At 40.5% G+C, this 20,541-nt stretch overlaps 1 protein-coding gene across 1 annotated transcript in view; it reads right to left on the bottom strand.

The window, feature by feature from the left end:
• The window catches only part of plxna2 (plexin A2), a 185,074-nt gene that overhangs the window by 58,854 nt on the left and 105,679 nt on the right, over positions 1-20,541 (bottom strand). The window contains exons 6-12 of the mRNA XM_072366282.1: positions 13,307-13,430; positions 10,067-10,220; positions 6,747-6,843; positions 4,173-4,287; positions 3,447-3,647; positions 2,345-2,441; positions 1,901-2,100 (exon numbers count right to left, since the gene is read on the bottom strand). Of these exons, the coding sequence (XP_072222383.1) occupies positions 1,901-2,100; positions 2,345-2,441; positions 3,447-3,647; positions 4,173-4,287; positions 6,747-6,843; positions 10,067-10,220; positions 13,307-13,430 (988 nt within the window). The remainder of the gene's footprint in view (positions 1-1,900; positions 2,101-2,344; positions 2,442-3,446; positions 3,648-4,172; positions 4,288-6,746; positions 6,844-10,066; positions 10,221-13,306; positions 13,431-20,541) is intronic.

Here is a 20,541-nt window from a genome sequence, read left to right as displayed (position 1 = left end):
TGTACCCCGCCTTTCGCCCGATGACTGCTGGGATAGGCTCCAGCCCACCCGCTACCCGACCGACAGATTGACGGTATAGAAGATGGACGGATGGATGGATACTTGAAAACTTAGTACAGGAGCAAACAACAACTTGCAACTGTATGTAAGGATATAGCGACGTATCGATGCTCTCCATCTGTGTGCCTTGTTTTTCCTGCATAGTTTACACTCGACAGGCCGGCAGCACATGCATGAAAACACATTCATGTGCGCGATCATGCATGCAAGTGTCCTATGGAGTGAGCAAAGTTCTAGCTTTTCCTCCACTGAGTAATGCACCCTGACAGATATGATTGAGCTGTTTGAGAGACTGCACCTCAGGTTTCACTTTCCATTTAGTTTTCTCCCGAGTTGCTGCTGCTCACAACAGTTTCATGAAGTCATATATTGCCCCTCTGGTCCTCAGAGACAACGGATGAGGATATGGGCTGGTGGTACATTTAAAATGGCATACTGTGATCTGACCAGTAAAGAATTCATGGAGCTGAATGAGGGATGTTGCAGTGGATGGAATGTGGCATAAAATGACAAACGAAAGGTATAATGAACTTATTTCACCAGGTTGAGTCAGAGATAGTGATACCCAGGAAAATAATTATGAGTGGAAAACAGAAATCAGGACAGATGGGGAGGGAAAGAATAGAGAAAAAGAATTTGAAGAAGAGATGGGCTCTTTTGTATCTTGCCTCTTTTTCTGGATAATCTTTGAATAGTATAGCAAATCAATTAACCAAGCTGTTAACTTCAATTTTTAATTGGCTAGAGTCAGATCGGAGTATGTGGTGGAGAAATGAGAAGCCAAATGAATCAATGTGGAAGCAGAGAGGTCTGGTGGGTTAACCACAAAGCACTGGTGTGTTACCAGGCCTAATTAAATAGTATATCCCTCCTGGCCTGACTCCTCTGTGACAGCAAACTCACCGGGGCGGATGAGAACGTGGCTTGAGCAAGCAAGGGCCCAATTATGGAAAACAGTTAAGCACTTCCAGGTCATGACCCAGATGTTGCTGAGGGGGAGGATACGCTGCTATAGGGTTGGTATTTTGGGCTATCTGGGAAGGTTCAGAGAGCAGGAGGAAAAACAGGACAGGTGCCACATATAAACGTGTCTGGCTGGTAAGATGAACTACAAATGAACTACATTAGGAACAGATATTAAAAGTTTTGTAAGTGAAGTTCCTTTTTTATAACATTCGTTGATGCCAAACTTACTTCCAAGGATTCGAAATAACCTTGTCTGAAGATAGAAAACATTAAAATCTATGAGCAGGCATCTGTGCAGACTGCACAAAGAGAAGGCAGATGTCAAAAAGACAGCTTTATAAAGCTGAATACCTCAGGCCCTGTTATATGTGTGTATGTGGGTGTATGCGCATGTGTGTGCACACCATCACCCTTGCGTTTGCATAAATCCTGAAGGTGAACAGAACCAGGAGCCCAACACATATAACCTCACAAATAAACACATATTTTTTCTCTTAATTAGAAAAACAGTAGGAGATAAAGAAATATGAGAGGCTGACACCAAACACTTAAAAGATTCTGCAGCAGTAGGTGTGGCAAGCACCTTGGGAGAGATTTGTAAGGATTTATTTTTATTCTGTATGGGTCCAGGCAAAAAAGACGAGCTGAGTAGAAAAGAAAAGCTTCTCATGCAGTGCCCCATGTAAATCAGACATTTTAAAGTCAACAGCTCTCAATGTATCTGTTATCTGATCAAGTTTTGTATTCATGTTTAAAATAAGAGAGAGAGAAAACAAACTTTGATAAGTTAAAGGATACTGATTATTACATACTGAGTGCAGGTAGATCAGTGTGGGCAGGCAAGAAGGACGGAGAGCTGATTATGAGTACACACCTCAGTTATGCGTGGGTTGGTGCACTTCACATTCTTGGTGGACAGGTTCAGCCAGCGAGTGGTGTACGGGTTGATGGGAGGGCAGTGGTGCCGCAGTGTACATCTTCCCTCTCCACTGCACCATCCACACTGGAACTTCCTGTCTGCCTTCAGACACATGCCACAGCTGTCCCGCTGGGCTGCACACTTGTACAAGTGCACTGCGGGGCAAAAGAAGCAGACTGGTGAACACACAGCAATTAGGATTGTTTCTGTTTGAGGAAAACTGACAGCATGTCTGCTGTGACTGAAATATCACATTCAGTACAACTGGGATTTACACAGTACAAAAATATGCACACATGCTCTCTTGAGCCCTGTTCAGAAAGAACAATATCTGCACACAAAGCTCCCAAAAAATGGTTGAGAGTTCATCCTGTTTGTGAGCACTTCTGTTGTTCCTACCTTGTATATTCTCTGGGTTATCGATAATGAAGTTGCCATTCCACACGACTGAGAAATCCACAGGCAGCTCACTGATCCTCATTCCCTCATACAGATACTGGAGGCCAAGCATAGCGAGGAAGACAGAGACAGAGATAGAGGTGGGGATAAATATGTAAAAGAGACAAACAGAGAGGAGAATTTCAATGGGAACTTTAGGAATTTCAATCCCCATGATTCCCGGTACAGTTGATGCAGCTCTAAGTCCCTCCAATGTTACGCCAAACTTACATCATCTCAATATCTGTGCTAACAAAGTGAAGAAAACTATTAGAAATGGGACAGCTTGGTAGGCGATTGAGCTTTTCATCACATTTTTAAAGAAGCTGTTCTTAACTGCCTCCTATACCCTTAATTCTATTCTGACTTTCATTGAGAGTGTGTGTGTTTGGGAATATACCACAAAAGTCAGTCTGTACGTGACTGGAGGGCAGAGTCATGTTGTAGTCCTCTCCAGAGTAATTACTTATGTTGTATGTGCTGTATCTTTGCCAACTAATTGCCAAACATACATAAACATCGTCACATATAGTATGTTGCACTGTGGTGTAGCAGCCAATTTTTGTAGAGGGTTGCATGGGACTGAAACCTCTTATAGCTGAACGTAAAAAAGAGGCAGAGGACACCTTGGACAATGCCAATCCACCACAGGGTTAACATACAGAGACAGACAACCATTAACTCTCTCTCAACCAGTCTACAACCAGTTTATAATCACAAATGGACCTTCAGAAAGGTTTGACTCCACCTTTGGGTTTCAACCCACAATGTTCTGTTTCTGAGGAGATGAAGCATAGGCTGGTTTCCAGTTAAAACGTATAGCATGATTTCAAAAGGTCGCGGTTTCAAAACCACTAAAAAAGTTGAGATATTCTTAGTGGAAATGCAGAAGACATCTGACTCTTGTCCCCAATAATCTATTAGCTATTTGAAAATGCTAAAAGTCTGTCCTTTTTATTCCAGACAATATTATGACCAACACAATTTCCTATTTATGCATGCTCTGTATACAAACCAATTACACCCAACTTGGCTCAGCCTGACAAACTGTTACCTAACCTACCGAGCTGTTCTGGCACTGTACGCTGGAGCTGTTAAATCGGAGGGCGGTGACACGATGGCTGACCCCCTGGATGTGGAGGACACATTCATATCCTCGCTGGCCAGACTGGGGCTGTGGCAGGTTCTTGGCCTTCAGGGTTATTGGCTTCACCTCCCCAGCTGGAATCAGAATCTCCTCTGAGGGAACCAGCTGGGGACAGTCCTGGAAGGAGCAAACACAGGGCGTAGAGCACAAGAGTGTCAACAAAGCAGAAAAATAAAAACACATTTGGGTGAAAAGGTCACCGGCAAGATGAGAAGAACCACATTGCCAGGTGACAGGAGAAAAGACAGGCTGATGAGAGGAAGTAAGGCAGAAAATAAGTTCAGGCCTACAAGGAAACATCCAAGTGTGTGCATAGCCTTAGACACATGGAAACTTAGACACACAGGCGCGTTTCAAGTTTTCTAACATGATTGATGTGAAGTGATCTCGTGACATTGTTAAGACTTGCTAAGCTCAATAACTCCAGGGATAATAGATAGTTAATTGCTTCTGCTGAGAACAAGGGCTCTGAATGCGAAATGGCATTTTGGAAACAGAAGAGCTTCCATGTCTGTCTTCTGAAGACATGCCTTGAGGCTGACACAGTGCTGCAACACAGAGAAAGGTGCAGGCAGTGGGGAAACTGAAGATTTGTGAGTGTGTGTGTGTGTGTGTCTGTGCGTTAATGTGTGCTCAACTAACCTCAGAGGTGTTGACTCGTCCTTCCTGGAAGGAACAGCTGGAGGGGTCATGGGTGCACAGGTTGCGGTATTTGCACCAGTGGCAGCGGAAGGCACTGTTCACACATGACAGACACCTGCATGAACACAACCCCCCCCCAAAAAAACAGACAATGGGTGAGCAGTCAAAGAGGGACAGCGAGTTTGCCAAAGTGGGCGAAGTGCCACAAAGGAAATGAGTTCAGACCCTAAGAGGGCACCTGCTGTTGTTGTGCCCTTGTGCCTGGCACAAAACTCAGTAGTTTCTGCACCCTGTTCACCCAGCATATTATTTTCTGCTGCCATACATTAACACTGCATGTCATGTGTGAATAGGAAACTGAATGTTCACCCTCGTAACTACAATCAAATGGAGAAAAAGAAGGGGTGAAATGGTGTGGCAGAACTTTGAGTAATGAAGACAAGTAAAACATTGGCACAGCTTGATCCTGCAATTACTATTAGCCCTGCATTGTTGGAGTGTTGCTGTCATTACCAGCTGCTGGAGTATGTGTGTGGTTGCATGCGAGTAGTTTTGCATGCACAAAATGTAAGTATGTGTGTTTGATTCACCATAAGATACATACTGCACTGACTGGACAGAAAGCAGTATCCAGATCCTTTCCTCAAGTGGAAGTAAAAATATCAGAAAGTTAACTCTACATTACAAATTCTACATTCATGTACTCATCAAAAATATTAAAAGTACTAATTATGTAACAGAACTAGCTCATCCTTTGATCCTTCATTATGGATTGTATTATTGTATTATCATTAATGATGCACTGATGTTAATCAGCATTTTAATACCCAAAGTTTTTTAAACAATTTTTTTTCCACTTGAGTTCAAAAAGTGGCATATTTGGTTGCACGTGGAAACAAAGAAAAGAAAAAGGATCAAAAGATATACAATCCAAAACACGACGTTTCTAAAAAAACATAAATTCACATAAAAACAACCCCTCTCAATCACGTTTTAAGCTCTGTTTATGCTTTGTGTTAGACTGAAACATAGGCCACAGCAAAGCTAACTTCACAGGTGAGCATTCATGCTTGTGCAACGTGTGTCTGTGTCCATCCGCAGAGACTGTCCAAAGCCATGGATAGCACCGTGTTTTCTGACTCTGCTTCAAAAAAATAAAAACGAAAGCTTCCCGATGGAACTCAGGTTCTGTGAGTATTTGGGCAGCTAAAAAATGCTCATCAGTCTGTTCACTGAAACTTCTGCAATAGCCGTGAAGTTGTTAAAGGAGAAGTGAGTTCATCAGTAAATGTGATTATAGAGAGTCTGTTGCACTTTGAGCAAAGCACTCTGCTGTGCATATAAATGGTGCTTGAATAGGTTTTATGTGACTGAAATACAACCATTTTTACTCCATAGCAAATTTGATGTTAAATGTGAATTAGAATTCTTTAACTGATGATATATTAAAGATGAACAAATCAAATAAAGTAATAGTGACGTGAGCAACAGGGATTCATGATACCTCCTGAATTAATTCACACATTAAATCATCAAGAGTCATGCATTAGTTATAGGATTTGGATAAAATGTTACTGATTATTTCCTTCTGAAAGTTAATGAAGAAGGTGTACAACATAGCTGACATATGTCGATACCCATGAATAACATCTCTGCAGAGTAAATATGACAGTAAATGCAATTCCCAACAATGTGCTTAAGTTAAAAGGATGGAATTTAAAAACATAGTACTCTCTGCGTGTTGCCAAAGCAAAGACAACACTCATTTTTAATTGATTGTAATGTCATTTGCCACGCTGTGCATTCATGAACAGTTGTTCAGCAAGTGTATTTTAGTCTCAAATGGCTGTTCCTGTCTCTTACCCACCCTGATATAAGGTTGAGTTATGCACATTTTCTTATTCTGAAATATTCATTGGTGCAAAAGCATGGAAGAGATCTGAGGCAAGCACACTAATTCAGAAGAATAGGACCTGTTCACCTTCAGGCAAGTCAGTGCACAGTATGTGTGTAAAAGGGAGGGAAAGAGAGAGCAGGGGTTGGCACCAGAGCATGCAAAGAGCATGTGCCTTTTTCTAAGTGTATGCAACTATCTCTGTGTGTTTGAGTGTATGTGACTGTGTGCGCAAGTATGTTTTTTGTCCCTGCTTAACTGAGTTGAGTGGAGTGCTGGGTAAAACATTTTCTTTTATTGTCATGGGGCAGTCAAAGCTTTAGGTGACATTCTCTGATCCCAGCACCTTTGCTAGTATCACTGCTGTAACACTCTCACTGTGCTGCCTCTTCTTTCCATTCAGTCACATTCCCAAGTCAGTGAGGCCTTCAGATCACACACAAGCTGAAGGATAGCAAAAGCACCACTGACACTGAAATCTCCAATCTGGGGTATTCAAATCGACATCACTCAATCAGATTGTATTAGTTTTTACAAAGGGTAAATATAAGGGAGTGGGGATGGCTGAAAGAAGAACAAATTCTAACTAATCCCCAAAGCACTGATTAAGTACTTATGGGCAGCATGTCTTGGTAACTGTTTTAAGAAAAAAATGAATGAACTCAGAGTGCGATACTCACAGCTGGTGGACGCTACAGTTGTAAAACTTGATCTCTGTGCTGATAAGCATCTGACCAGTCTCCTTAGAGTTGAGCCTCAGCTCAACGCCCGACCAGTCTGAAAGAGAAAAGATCAACATTTACTGGTCAATCTTTTACAACCCCAATTCCCAATTCTAAAAAAGTTGGAAAGCTGTGAAATGTAAATAGAGAGAATGCAATGATTTCCAAAATTCACCAACCAATTTTTCATTAAAAACAAAATATAGAAAACATCAAATCTTGAAAGTGAGACATTTGACTATTTCATAAAAGGATTGGATTAACTGGCACCAGGTCAGTAACAGGTCAATATAAAATGTCTCTCTCAGAGCTTATTAGCATTTTAAGATTAGTGAAAAATTAGGAAGTCTTTTAGGTTTCCATCAACTACAGTATATAATATCATCAAAAGATTTCAAGAATCTAGAGCCTGCTCTGGTCAAAAATCAGTACTGGTCTTTGAGCTCTCAGAAGGCACTGCTTTAAAAGCCGGAAAAATTCTGTCCTGGAAATTCCTGCATGGGCTCATGAACATTTCGGAAATAATTGCCTTTGAACACAGGTCACCGTGCCATCCACACATGAAATAGGAATAAGAGAAATAGAAAGCTCTATTGTCATTGCACAGAAGAATAACAAAATGAAGGTGCATCTCCAAATTGTGCTTATACATACATGAAAATAACAAATAAATAATGTAAAGATGTAACTATATACAAATATAAAAATTCCCTCAAGTGCAGTTCCATTTTGCAATAAATGCAGGTTAAAGCTATATCAAGGAAAGAAGAAGCCATATGTGAACATGATACAGAAACACCTTCATCTTCTGAAGTCCTCATTTAAAATTAACTGAAGAAAAGAGGAAACACTTTTCGACACACAGTTCAAAAGCCTACATCTCTGATAGTTTGGGTGGGTGTATTATTGCCAATGGAACTGGCAACTTGCACAACTGAAAAGGCAACATCACTGCTGAAAGGTATGTTGAGGTTTTACAGCAACATGTGCTTCCATCAAGATGTCAAGATGAAGTCTTTTTTTCAGAGAAGGCCTAGCATATTTCAGAAAGACAATGCTATACAGAGCACTGCATCACATCTATTACAACAGCATGGCTTCATAGTAGAAGAGTTTAGGTGCTGGATTGACCTGTCTGTAGTCCAGCACCTTTCACCAAATGAAAACATCACGTGCATCATGAAACATAAAATACGAAAAAGAAGACCAGGGACTGTTGGGCAGCTAGAATCCTCTATCAGACAAGAATGGTACAGCATTTCTCCCCCAAAGGTCCAACAACTGGTCTACTCAGTTCTCAGATGTTTACAGACTGTTGATAAAAGAGGACCGAATGCTACACAGTAATAAACATGCCCCTGGGGCAATGTGGGTGTTCAAAGTCTAGTCCAAAGACACTTAGGATTGATGTCAATTTAATCGAATCCAAGATCGTTTGGGCATACACAGGCATTATATTTACAGCCTACAGAAAAGTAGAAAAGCAGCCTTTCTGGCATGATCATGTGTACAGTATAGGCAAGCTGAGAGAATTACTAGTGAATATGTATGACATATAAAACAAATTGTGCAAATACCCATGTCAAAGGAGCCATTTAATCAGATCAGATGAGAATACAGACTCCATAAATCTGCGTGTTTGTAAATGTGTTTGTGGAGAGTTTCAGATGACATTCAGTGTGTAGGAGGCTTGACTGACCCTCAGGGCCCAGCTCTCTCCACAGCACCTGTTGGGAATGAGGGTTTGTTTCACACAAGTCTAAGCAGCAGGGCTCATAGCAGACTTCTAATACTGCACATTGGTCTCACAGGACCTGACAACGAGTTACAGGTCCTGTCTGCATAAAACTTGCCCGCTATTTTCTTTAATGAGCCCAGTGTCCTCACAGTTCTATTCTGACCTCTCCTTCTGCCCCAGAGTTTTATTCTATTTTCTGCTCTGCTCTTTATTTTCCCTTCCTCTGCACCTTTTGTCTCATTTCATGTTCTTCCCTCTTCTCTTCATCTTATAATTTCTCCTCAGGTCATGGCCATCAATGTTTGTGTGCAACAGCTAGAAATACTTGCTAAAGGGACTAGAGGCAGAAGTGGTCAGCAAAAGTGGCCTCAGGACAATGGATGTGGAGGGAAAAAAGTGAGGTGTGAACAGCTGGATGGATAGTAAGATGGATGATGGGAAGGCTTCAAGGGAGGATTGGTTGACATTTACCTGAGGGAGAACATTTATATGAGTGCCTAATGCACCAGCCCCAGTGGGAGCTCTGAGCAAACATGACTGTCATTTACTCACAGGAGGGAGGATTAGCAAACCCTCTAAAACACACAGTGGTCTCCACACAATGCATATGATATATTATTCAGGGTGTTTAGTTTGTCACCCTGCAGCCATCTTGGCTTGCAAACAGGAGACATTTATTGTCATACTACAGATCTTAATAATCATAATGATATACGATATATGCTTGCAAACAAATAGGATGAAAAAGCCACTGTAATATATTCATGTTGTGTATTTGCCATGTAGGCAGAATAACTAAAAGGTCATGAGATCCCCATGAATAGTATAACAGAGGTGATTATCATATCTTTATCTCTGGGCCTAAAAGCGTTTTTGTGTTTGTGTGGCAAAGGCAGCTTCATGTTACATCCTTGATTTGTGAGTTAGAATAAAAATGGCCGATTTGACCTCTGCTGGAAAACAAAACCTTAGTGTGAGAAAATGCAGTTCTTATTTGTTTGTTTTATATATATATGTGGATGTGTGTGTGTGTGCGTGCGTGTGTGTATATATATCAGAAACCACTAGTGGATTACTGTTTCACTATGAGAAGTAGAGTAATCCACCACATTAGCTTCTCTGTCATCCCCTCTAATCGCTCTCTGACTGACTTTCATGTCAGACCTTCCCGTCTTAGTCAAATCAAAAGTTAGTGATTTGTTGCCCCGCAGCTAGACCACGGGTCATGGGACCTCACTCTGCTCTTCCATCAGATCTAATGTGGCCCAGTCTTGTTTGTAGCACACTTCACAATAAGTCAACTAATTCTGAATCCATGGGCGCTTGTTAGATCGACAACCCTTGGTACAAGGAGTTTTGGATCCCTAAAGAAGTGCCAGTGTGTGTGCAGATAATCAGTTAGCTCACTACTTGATAAATAAAAGGGACAGAAAGGGAATTGAGAAGCCAGTATTCCTCCCTTTTTTCTTTTTTTTTTTTGAAGCAAGCAACTCTTCAACTTTAGAAATACATTATAGATGTGTGTCTTTGCTCTATGTACCTTGGTCAGTGGGGATGAGAGGGACATCCTTGGCAGCGGGAGACACGCAGAGAATCTGGTTGCCACTTACTTGCCCCTCTACCTCCGTTAAGTTGCCAAAGGAGCAGGTAATGCCTGCAGAAAGGTCCGGAACATCGCTCACCTTGACCAGAAGCTGCACAAGGGGTGTAGAGAACATGATCCGTTTTCGTGATAATGTTGCAAACACAAATTTTGAGCATGAAGTTTTTCTACACTTATACACACCTTATCCATCAGTTATTAAAAACCACTGACATTAACAATTCCATGTCTGGTAAAGTGACAGGATAGTCTGAGTATTAGTGGGGAGCATTGCAGCTTGAGTGCAACAGTATGAGCTCCAAACAGAATGAGAAAAAGAACACACTGCTGCTGGCTAAACTGTATTTTGCTTTGCCAACAATTGTTTGTGCTGCTTAAAAACAATACAATAGGTTAAATTAGACATATAATTACTAACTATTAACTACTTCTGATTGTCTGTAATATAGATTATTCCAGAGGGAGGAACAGATGTCATTGTATTATATAAGCTCCATGAAGAAAACTGAATGAAAAGAAAAAAAATACTCTTTCCTCTTTCCCTTCAGTTAAGAGGGTGAAGCAGGTACAGAGAAACTGAGGACACATTCAATTTCTAGCATATGTGCAATATAGCATGCCCATTCAGATGCACAAGCGTTTGAAGTCATCCTCTGGAGAGCAGTGACACTGGGGTTGGACTATTCAGATGCTCTATCTATAAATAAATGTATTCTGCACAGGGTGTGTGATCTGGCTCGCCAACCAAGAGAGGGAGTCTGGATAATTATCACCATGGCATTTCACAGCCTTGTTCCATTAGCTGTTATTTTTGGGCCATAGCGTTTGAAGTTTTTCTTTGTTTTATCTGCCTCTCACTAAACAGCGCTGGGCTACTGGGACAGCTGAGGCAGCTGAGCAGCTTAACTGCGGGTGTTTCAAGAGATGCCGACTGTCTCGGTAGCCGACTATGCTGCCTCCCTCGTTAGCTGGCTTACTCTGATACCCATCGAGAGGAGGGTAATTTCTCTTTTTCTGCTGAGGACCTCTTGTCTTCCCCTGTTTTACTTTCACCATGTTTGTGTTACTTCGCTCTGAGGTGTCAGAGAGATGCTTGATTACAGCAATCACAGCAATCAATGTCTTTTGTTCAATTTAGAATTCCCTGAGCAACCTCTCACATTAATTAGCTCTCATCATTGTCAGCCGCGCATATGCAGACAAACACGCAAAATTTCTCCACGCATACATTCCCACATGCAAAAACACACAGAGACACAGCAAGGTTGTTACAGAAAGTAAGCATGTCTCTGAGCATGAGTGTTAAACTGCTGCTCTTTTTGTTCTGCTGTCGTCCCTGATGATGGTGGTTGTGGGTGTTTTTTGCAGCTTGGCAGCAAGCAGCCTAATTGGTGGCAGATTTTTAGTCAGAGTAATTTGATTTTTCTCTCAGCTTTTCTGTGTGTCCTGGTACCTACAAGAGGAGGCTGTGTTGTCATGGAGATTGCTGTTGGCCCCTCTGGAATTTGTGAACTTTGAGTTTGCTCTGCGAATGCTTTGGTGCGATGATCCCATGACAGGGATGGCTGACAAGGAAGACAACATTAATTGCTAAAATATAATAAACGGTGGCTTGCAAAGCAGATCTTACATTTTTGAGTAATCAGAGTGTAGCCCCTGATCAGATCAGCACACCCTGCTAATTCAAGAGAAATTTAACATTGTGCAGAAGACTACACATGTCGAGTCTTCGTGCTTCAACGTGGATATCTAAACTTGAGTGGAACGCAAGGCGGCTCAGCAGCTCTGAGAAAACTTTTATGGGCCTTGGATTTGGTTTTGGCCAAAAGGCAGTTTAACGACCTGTTCAAACTCTTAAAACTGATGCAAACTATTCCTGCTTGTTTTGGCTTTTCAATGACAGTGTTATGTTTGGTGTTGAGGCCCAATTATGTTGGATCTGTGGGTCAGATCTGTGCAGGTTTTGCTTTGCACATAACTTAGGTCCTGTTGTCATCTGATTGAGTCTATTGTTTTCTCTACACCTTGCTGACAAGCATAGTTCGGATCGGGTCAGGTTTGGGATGAAAGATCAGGATATATATAAATGGCTACAAACCAATTAGTTCTGGTAGAAAATGAAAACTTGTTTAAACCCTGTCAGGAAAAGCTTGACAAGGTTTAAGGGTTTAAGCAAGTTTTCATTTTTTCTAGAAAAAAATAGATTCTTAGGGAACTGAATGTAGTTTTCATATTTGTTATCAACTTACTTCCATTCTTGTTTTGTTAAAAGAATAACTGTGGGCCACGTGTCAATGTCCTAAATGAGTACACATCTATCATTATCTTATTGAAAAGTCAATTAATTTGCGCATTCACATATGGCAGCTTTTTTAATGTGGTTTGTCAGGGTAGGTTAAGCAGGTAATGAAAAGATATCTTCAGTATGTCGAATTTGCTTAATTGCATTTTGTTCATTTGGATTTAAGTGCCGAGAAATCTTTTGCAAATCTCTAATGCTGCAACTCTGGCGCAAACGCTTTACATTTGAGGTTGGATTAATGGCTGTGAGCTGTACAAAAGTTTGTAAAAAATATTCATATATCCCTGAGTAAAAAATAATAATAACAATAATAAAATCTTAGTCCTACTGTAAGCAAATCAATCTGGATGGGTATGCCAAATAATTTGTCAGTGTGTGTACTGCAGATGAACAGCATTCATCACAACATGGACAGGAAGAGCCTTTCCTGAATGATCTCGGCCCATTTTCACTCAGTCCTTGTGGAAATAATGTACTGGACTCCTCTGCTCCCTGACAACTTCGACACCTACACACTCGCCCACACAAACACGTCTTGGCACACATATTGACTGCTTTGTAACAAGTGAGCATATGTAAGCCTAAACACCCACATAAAGCTTTAAAAAACCTTCCCATCTCATTTAATGTTTATGCATCAACCACAATCAAGGCTTGGTGAACTGCTTCGTGGGTTCATTTAGACAATTCTGCCTCTTTTACGTGGGTAAAATGGTGGTCAGAGCTATTTTTTTCATTGTCAACTTTACAAGGAATGGTTATGACTACAATATTTTGTGTACTGTGTAGGTATATATATATATATATATATATATATATATATATATATATATATATGTGTGTGTGTGTGTGTGTGTGTGTTTGTCTGAACTTACTGGTAAGCTAGGCTCTGACACTGCAATGCTGTCTGGGTAGACAGTGGCCTTCACACACTGGTTGAGAGAAGCGGCAAAACGATATGGTTCATCTGCACGCTCACATCGATTCCTCTGAGAGCATCTGAACAGAGAGGAGAGGACAGAGAAAGAAATAAGAACATATACTTTCTTTTCTTTGCCACCAGTGATTCAGCAGCATTGAGAAAAATTAAACCAGTTAGGTACATAAGCTATCATAAATTGGTCAAAAATAAGGTGATGAAAAGAAGAGACAAAGTATACAGACCATTACATGAAAATAACAAATACAAATGGACAAATGGTTTCAGTGTGGGGTAAAAAATGACACAGACAGAAATGAAAACCCTGTCCACAATCAGAGGGAATGAGTAATTATGTAGGGAGGAGATAACACTGTCAATCTCTCATCAACACCATGCTAATAGCTCAGTTTTACGACAGGAAAGGCTGCTCAAGTTTTACAAGATACTGGACAGTGTATTATGCACCTTTCTGTACCTTCCCCAACCACTGTGCATTTAAAGCCATTTAAAACCTTATTGGGCTTTGTTGATCTTTTTTTCTTGTTTTGTGGTGTCAATACTAGCCTTTTAGATTTGGTTATTTTGTGTTGATCAAGGCAGTGGATGTGTCATTCTATAAAGTGCCTCCAAGTTGTATTGTTGCTATTGAGCATTTAGTTTCTTTCTTCTCTGTTTTTCATTTTATTTTTTTGGAAATTGCAGCCTTACAGGTTTTGTAAATTTGATTTGTGCCTCCAAAAAGATAGGAATTCCCAATAAACTGCAGTAACAAGTGGTGCCACAGCTCTGGAATCACTACCACTGATGGGTAACATAAGACACTACACAACTACATAATGAAACTTCAGAACAAAGCACTACACACCCAGATTATATCTGCCAATCACTGGATAACTTTGGAGAAGTAACTAGTGCAAATTACAAGGCGCTTACTCATAAGAGATCTTAAGGATATGGAGTACCAAACGACACCACCACATCCCTCATTAAAACTCTGCCTCCTTCTTCTCATTAAAACTGAGTGTTCCCTCCACCTTGTTACTCCAAAGGCTCTCTATCCTCATCCAACCCAACAGTCTTAGTGTGTGGCTAACTGGCTGACTGGTCACAGCAGCTCTAATTGGCTCTCTGTGGGGTCAGCCGCTGTCCATGTTACTAATGTGTCATCGTGAGAGTGTGTGTTTGTGTGTGCTTTACAGCATGTGTTAGGGCCTGTATCATAGTTCTTAACCACATACTGTCACACATACAGACTCTAAGCTACATCTTAATCCACAGCCTCTGTGTGTAATTATGTTGTCAGAGGTTCAAGCCATATTCAAGATATCCCAAAGCATGGCAAAGCTCTCTTACACACACACACACACACACACACACAGAGGCATGCACATGTATGAACATTCATATTCAGAGCAGGAAAGTATCAGTGTATGTGCGTAATCAATGAATATAATCTCCTTGCTTCTCCCTTCACTACTTTTTGTGACTGTATTTCTACAGTTTTATTACAGCGTGTTCTTATTCTCTCCACTTTAGAGTTTACACATTTGACTCAACCACTGCCACATTTACCTTATTACTCCATTTCTTTCCATTTTCCCATGGCTCATGTCTGTCACTCTTCGCTCTTTCACGAGTTGGAATTAATACACATTTCTTGAGCAAGGTGTTACTCCGTCTGCAATTTGGCGTTTCTTTTACATCCACAATGGCAGCAGAAAATGATACTTAATGTGCTTTCAGGTGTAGGCCACAGCACCATGTTTTATGCATGTCTCCAAGCTGTATGAGTAGAGATGCAAAATCTGAACAGTTATTAAGCGTCAAAAAGCCCTGCATTGATTCACCTCAGTGTGCTTCTTTTTTTTAATAAAATTCATTTTGGTGGGGGTGAAGTAAGATGAGAGCGCAGTCCGAGGGTGGGGGCAGCAGGGGTGGGCGGCATGCAGGATGGCTGGAGTTGCCATGGTTTCTGCAGACAGTCATTATCTTTGTGTTGTTAGAAGCTGACCCCTTGCCTCTCTCATTAGCTGAAGAGCATGCCACTGAGTGTTGACTACAATCCTGCCTTCCTCATATTCCCGCTGCTGATCCACACCCTGTTGCTGTGCTGGTTAATGTTTTACCACTGCACACCACACCTGCACTTTAAATACACACCTTCACATATGAAGAGATAAGCAAAAAAGATAAAACGTAGTCGTCGTCCCCCTAGAGGGACATGACCGGGGTGTGAGAGTCTCAAAGCCCTGTCCATGGTGCTGAAGCAACTGCTTCCACTTCCTTCATTGCTCATCTCTGGCATCTACAACTCCACTGCAGAATATGAAATCGGCTGTAAGTTTCTGAGTGCCATTATCTCTTAACTCTGCCATGTCAGGTGACTTGTATACTTGTGTGGGTTACAGTGTTGGAGTGCTTAGTGAAGGCCTAAACTAAGCTTAAACACAGCACATATTAATGTGAACAAGAAAGTACACCCTCTTTCAACTAGAAGGGTTCCTAGAATAAATAAATAAATAAATACGGTCTTAAAATGAGGTAAATATCCCACCAGATGAACAACAACACATAACACACGACACTGTGATTATTTTTTTTTAACAAAAACTAAGCCAAAATGTATAAGCTGTGTATTCAAGAAATGTTGACAAAGAGTTGAGGTCCCAACAAGTTCATCCCAAGGTCAGACCGTGCACTGCTAGAAGAAATTACAAAAAAAAATAAGACCTACATGTCAGACTCTATAGGCCTCAGTTAGCATGCTAAATATTAAATTTTTAAAGGGGCGCTAGGAGAAAGTGTCTTCTCTCTAAAAATAATATGATAGCACAGCTCAGATTTGGGTTTGTTTTGCAGCCACAGGACCAGGACAGCTTGGAGTCACTGAGTTGATCATGAACTCCTGTGCATACCAACATATTCTAGAGTCAAATTTGAGGCCATGTGTCCAACAGCTAAAGATTGTCTGTAATTGGGTCATGGAACATGACTGTGATCCCAGGTATAGCAGCATATCTACAACAGAATGACTGAAAAAGAAAAGAATCAAGGTGTTCCAATGACCCAGTAAAAGCTCAGACGGCAGGAGCTTTAAGAGAGATGTGCATAAACGAATGCCCTTAAACTTTGATGAACTGAAGCAGCATTATAATGACACAATGGAATATATCAGGCGTTGTTGTTCATCTAAGAATTTATTTACCTAATTTAAGAACATAAGCAAAAGAACAAAAAAAGAGGTTTTTTATCTAAATTATGTGTCAGTGTATCAATGTGTACTTTCTTTATATGTTATAATTTAGTATGGACAGTTTAATATAGTGTTTTGTGTATATAGAAGTACTTTCTACACTGGAGTACAGGAAGCAAACCTTGGGGTCCAGTTTGCCAATGTCTGTATCTTATTCTGTTGCTGAACAAGGTTTGATAGAAACATAATAAACAGGTAGACACAGCTATTTACAAATCCAAACTCAAACAACTTGACACACAACCCTGCAAGGGACCATGGCAAAGACACCAAGCACACTTAGATTTGCATAATAACACACAACCCCTTGCACCTAATCCTTCACACATCTGTGCACACTCATATACATACATCCTGGCCTTGAGAACAGATTTCTGCTCTCCCGTGTTCAGATTTCATGATGTGCTTTCTTTTCTAGTTTTAGGAGGAAATCTATAAAGCTAAAGAATCCCTGGTATATCTAAATTGGTTAAATAGGGTCTGCTTTTTTTTAAGTAACACCTACATGTGCTAGCACTTTGCCTTCTTAGTATGGTAAATGGAATCATTAGCTAAGCAGACACATGTATATATACACACATATTTTCACACTTCTCTTTGTCTTCTTGTGTTTTGTGGGAAAGTTTTAACCCACAACCAGCCTATTTAAACTGGTAGGACCCCACATTTTAGTCCCTACAATGCAGTCGGACCCTAGAAGTATAATGGGCTCACTGCTTTCCTGACCCTTGAGTATAGTAAAACAAGCATAGGCACACACAACCTCTTTCCCTCTGTGTTTCACCTTGATTCATTGCCTTGGGCATTTGTTTCTCACTACTGTGTCCCTAAAGTGTGAGAGTATCTATTCAAATGCAGACCACAACAGGAAGTAGGAAAAGAATAAGGGTTGGCATATGAGGGTGCAGCTTGAAAAGCTAACCTTTTGTCAGGAAACAAACCAACTATTTTAAATCATTGTTCCCAACCTGTCACTGATTTTTGTCATTGCAGGACAGAGAACACAGCAAGACCACAACCCATTCACTGCATCTGGAATGTCCTATTGTATTAGCTGTAGTGTAAACAAAGTCAGGTCATATAAACACACCCACTAAGCACTTCATTCACATGTATACACAGATACAGGATTTGTGCAAAACTACAAAATGAGGGATTGAGAAAGAAAGAAAAGAAAGATTTACAAAGACCATTGATCAGTTTTATGAGTCAAGCTGTAACTTTTCTTGCTGGCTGAGCAGAGACAAAAAGAGAGACAGGGGTGGCAGCATCTAAAATAAAATAAATAAAATTAAATGAAATCAGTGAATAACCAGTAGATACTGACACACTGGGTTTTTAGGGTCATTAACCATATAATATGTAGCCTGCCCACATATACTGTACATACTGGTGCAGTATACAAGCTCTATGTGCATGGAATCTATGGTAATATTGATAGACCTGCATGTTTGTGATCGATATCTCATTAGGCACAATTGCTAAGATGGATGCAGCCTCCCTCTGACTGCTAACTGAGGCTGTAGCTGATGAGCGGGCCATTAGACACACAGGCAGACATTTACAATGGACCGAAGCAGCCATTTTCACTGCTGGACTAATTGTTGTTGCCATTGGTTAATTAGAGGGGGTTTTATGTTTGTTGTTTGATGTCATTTGTACTGTAGCACAATGATGAACATGCTTGATATAGCAGTCAAGAAACAAGCTGTATTTTCTATTTTAACTATAAGAATAAATATAAACAAAAGGATGGCTCAGACTAAAAGGTCAGTGAGTGATCTTTAGGAATCATGTGCATGTAACAGCAAGTTGAATCTTACATTTAAAATTTAATCTTAGTCCTTGCATTCAATAGAACACGTAGAACCGTGTGTCTACCAGTTTGTTGTGACCATGCAGACACATCTACATGGTTTATTTGTATAGTTAATTTGCAGAATACCTCTTTTTGTATAACTTCAATCTACTGCACATGATTAAAAAGCATTCTCCTAGCAGGTACATAACTAACCAGGAGTCTGTGGTTGGATGTCTTTTACATGAGTTGAATGTACCTTATTTTTTCTGATGCTGATCTGTTACTCATTAAAACGATATCCTCCCCAAGAAGCCAAAAACTACATTACAATATTTGTCATGAAGGTGCAGCTCCATGGTGCCATATTCTATTGTAACAAACCAAACTGAGAAAAGTTTGCACCCTATGGACTGACCGTAGCATGGATTTTTAAGCTTCCATTCTTGCTGGTAGACAAGTCCTTAGCTTTACTTTAAAAAAAAAAAAAGAAAACAGTGCCTCTAGATCAGTCTTCTCTGCATTGTTTACAAATTATTCAGAATGCAACTTCCAATCTTCACTGGCTCCCTGTCTGTTTCTGAATTGAGTTTAAGATTTAAATGCTTACTTTTAAAGTTTTAAATGGATTGGCACCATCTTATTTGTCAGATTTTCTCAACATCCACACCCCTGTAAGAACACTGAGGTCGACCATTCAGTTTCTCTGAGATGGTCCAAGAACTCAAAAATAAAATACTGAGGTGATCGAGCTTTTGAAACAACTGCTCCACATCTGTGGAACAGTTTACCTTTCCATATACTCACTGTAATCTACGACTGTAGATATGTTTAAATGATTGCTTATGTCTCACTTGTTCTCTTTTGACCTATTTGCATTTTATCGGTCTTACATCTTCTTTTTCATCTCCTTTTTATTCTCCTTCTTGTTTTTAAATCTGTCATAAAAAATGGACTTGACTTGACTTGATCAGCATTGTCTTTACATAATTTAAGTAAAGACCAAATCAAACATATTTAAACAAGGCGTAGCCAATGAATCACAAACATATTCTGACAACTTTGGCTTGGCTTTGTGTGTCGTTAAGAAACTGAAATGATGAAACTGAAAACTAGATAACTAAAAGTGATTAGCCAAAAAAAGTTAAAGATCAGGTCATGGGTTGGGTTGGTTGGTTTTCCTCTTGGGTTTCCCTGTTTTTGCTTTTTTTCATAAGCCATCAGTGACCTACAGTATATAATATTATCTAACCAAGATGCTAAGCCAACCATTTGACAGCGTTGCATGGATTTGTAAAAAGTGGGCAACTATGCTAAGCTGGCTGTTAGTGAAACACATCTGAGCAGTCTGCTACAATACAGTATCACAGCACGGTATTGATATGTTATTCTGCTCAAAGCATCCCTCAGATGCTGACTCTGTTGGGGCCTTTTACATCAATAGCACTTAGCTGTCATCCTCTCAACAAATGAGCACACGCTTATCATGATTCTTTATGCACATATTACATAATGACAACACATCATCATGTGCTCATGATAAATTACTTAGAGAAACTCGCTTTATTGGTTATCTGCCGACCTCGGCACTTGAGCGCTCTTGGACACAAGTCAGATTAATCCCGACAAATCTCAAGAAAACCACTCGTCCTCACTCGCAAAGCAGGAGTGAGCTGAACAGTGATGTGGGACATTCTGAGATAGAAAAGCTGCTTTTGGGCATGATTAGACAGCTAATCCAATAGTGACGAGATGCAGAGCTACGGGAGAGAAAGAAAGAGAGGGGGAAGCATCAGCCATGTTTTTGGATTGTGGTCAGATGCAGGCTGAACTACCCATTCACACGACTGCGGCTGAAGAGCGCTCGAGATGATGAGCTCCCTTTGAGCTGCAATCGAAATGCTGCTCGGTTTTGTGGGCCGATGAGTGTGCTGCATCAAACACTCTCCCTCTCTCATTCTTTTCTCCTCATTCTTATCCCCTCTCCCCCCACCCCCTCTCATTCTTCATGCATTCAGTGGATGCCTAGCAGCTGCTGGTAATTAAAGGACTTTGGAGGCTCAAACCGCACTGAATTAGAGAGGGAGAAGAAAAGAAGTAGAAAGACAGAGAAAACAGAGATGCCAATCCCGGTCAG

The sequence above is a fragment of the Leuresthes tenuis genome, unplaced genomic scaffold, assembly GCF_036924035.1.
Source record: "Leuresthes tenuis unplaced genomic scaffold, fLeuTen1.0.hap1 SCAF_16, whole genome shotgun sequence".
In the NCBI taxonomy this organism is placed as follows: Eukaryota; Metazoa; Chordata; class Actinopteri; order Atheriniformes; family Atherinopsidae; genus Leuresthes; species Leuresthes tenuis.
Note: the sequence above shows the minus strand (reverse complement) of the source record. Positions and strands in the feature narration are given on the sequence as shown.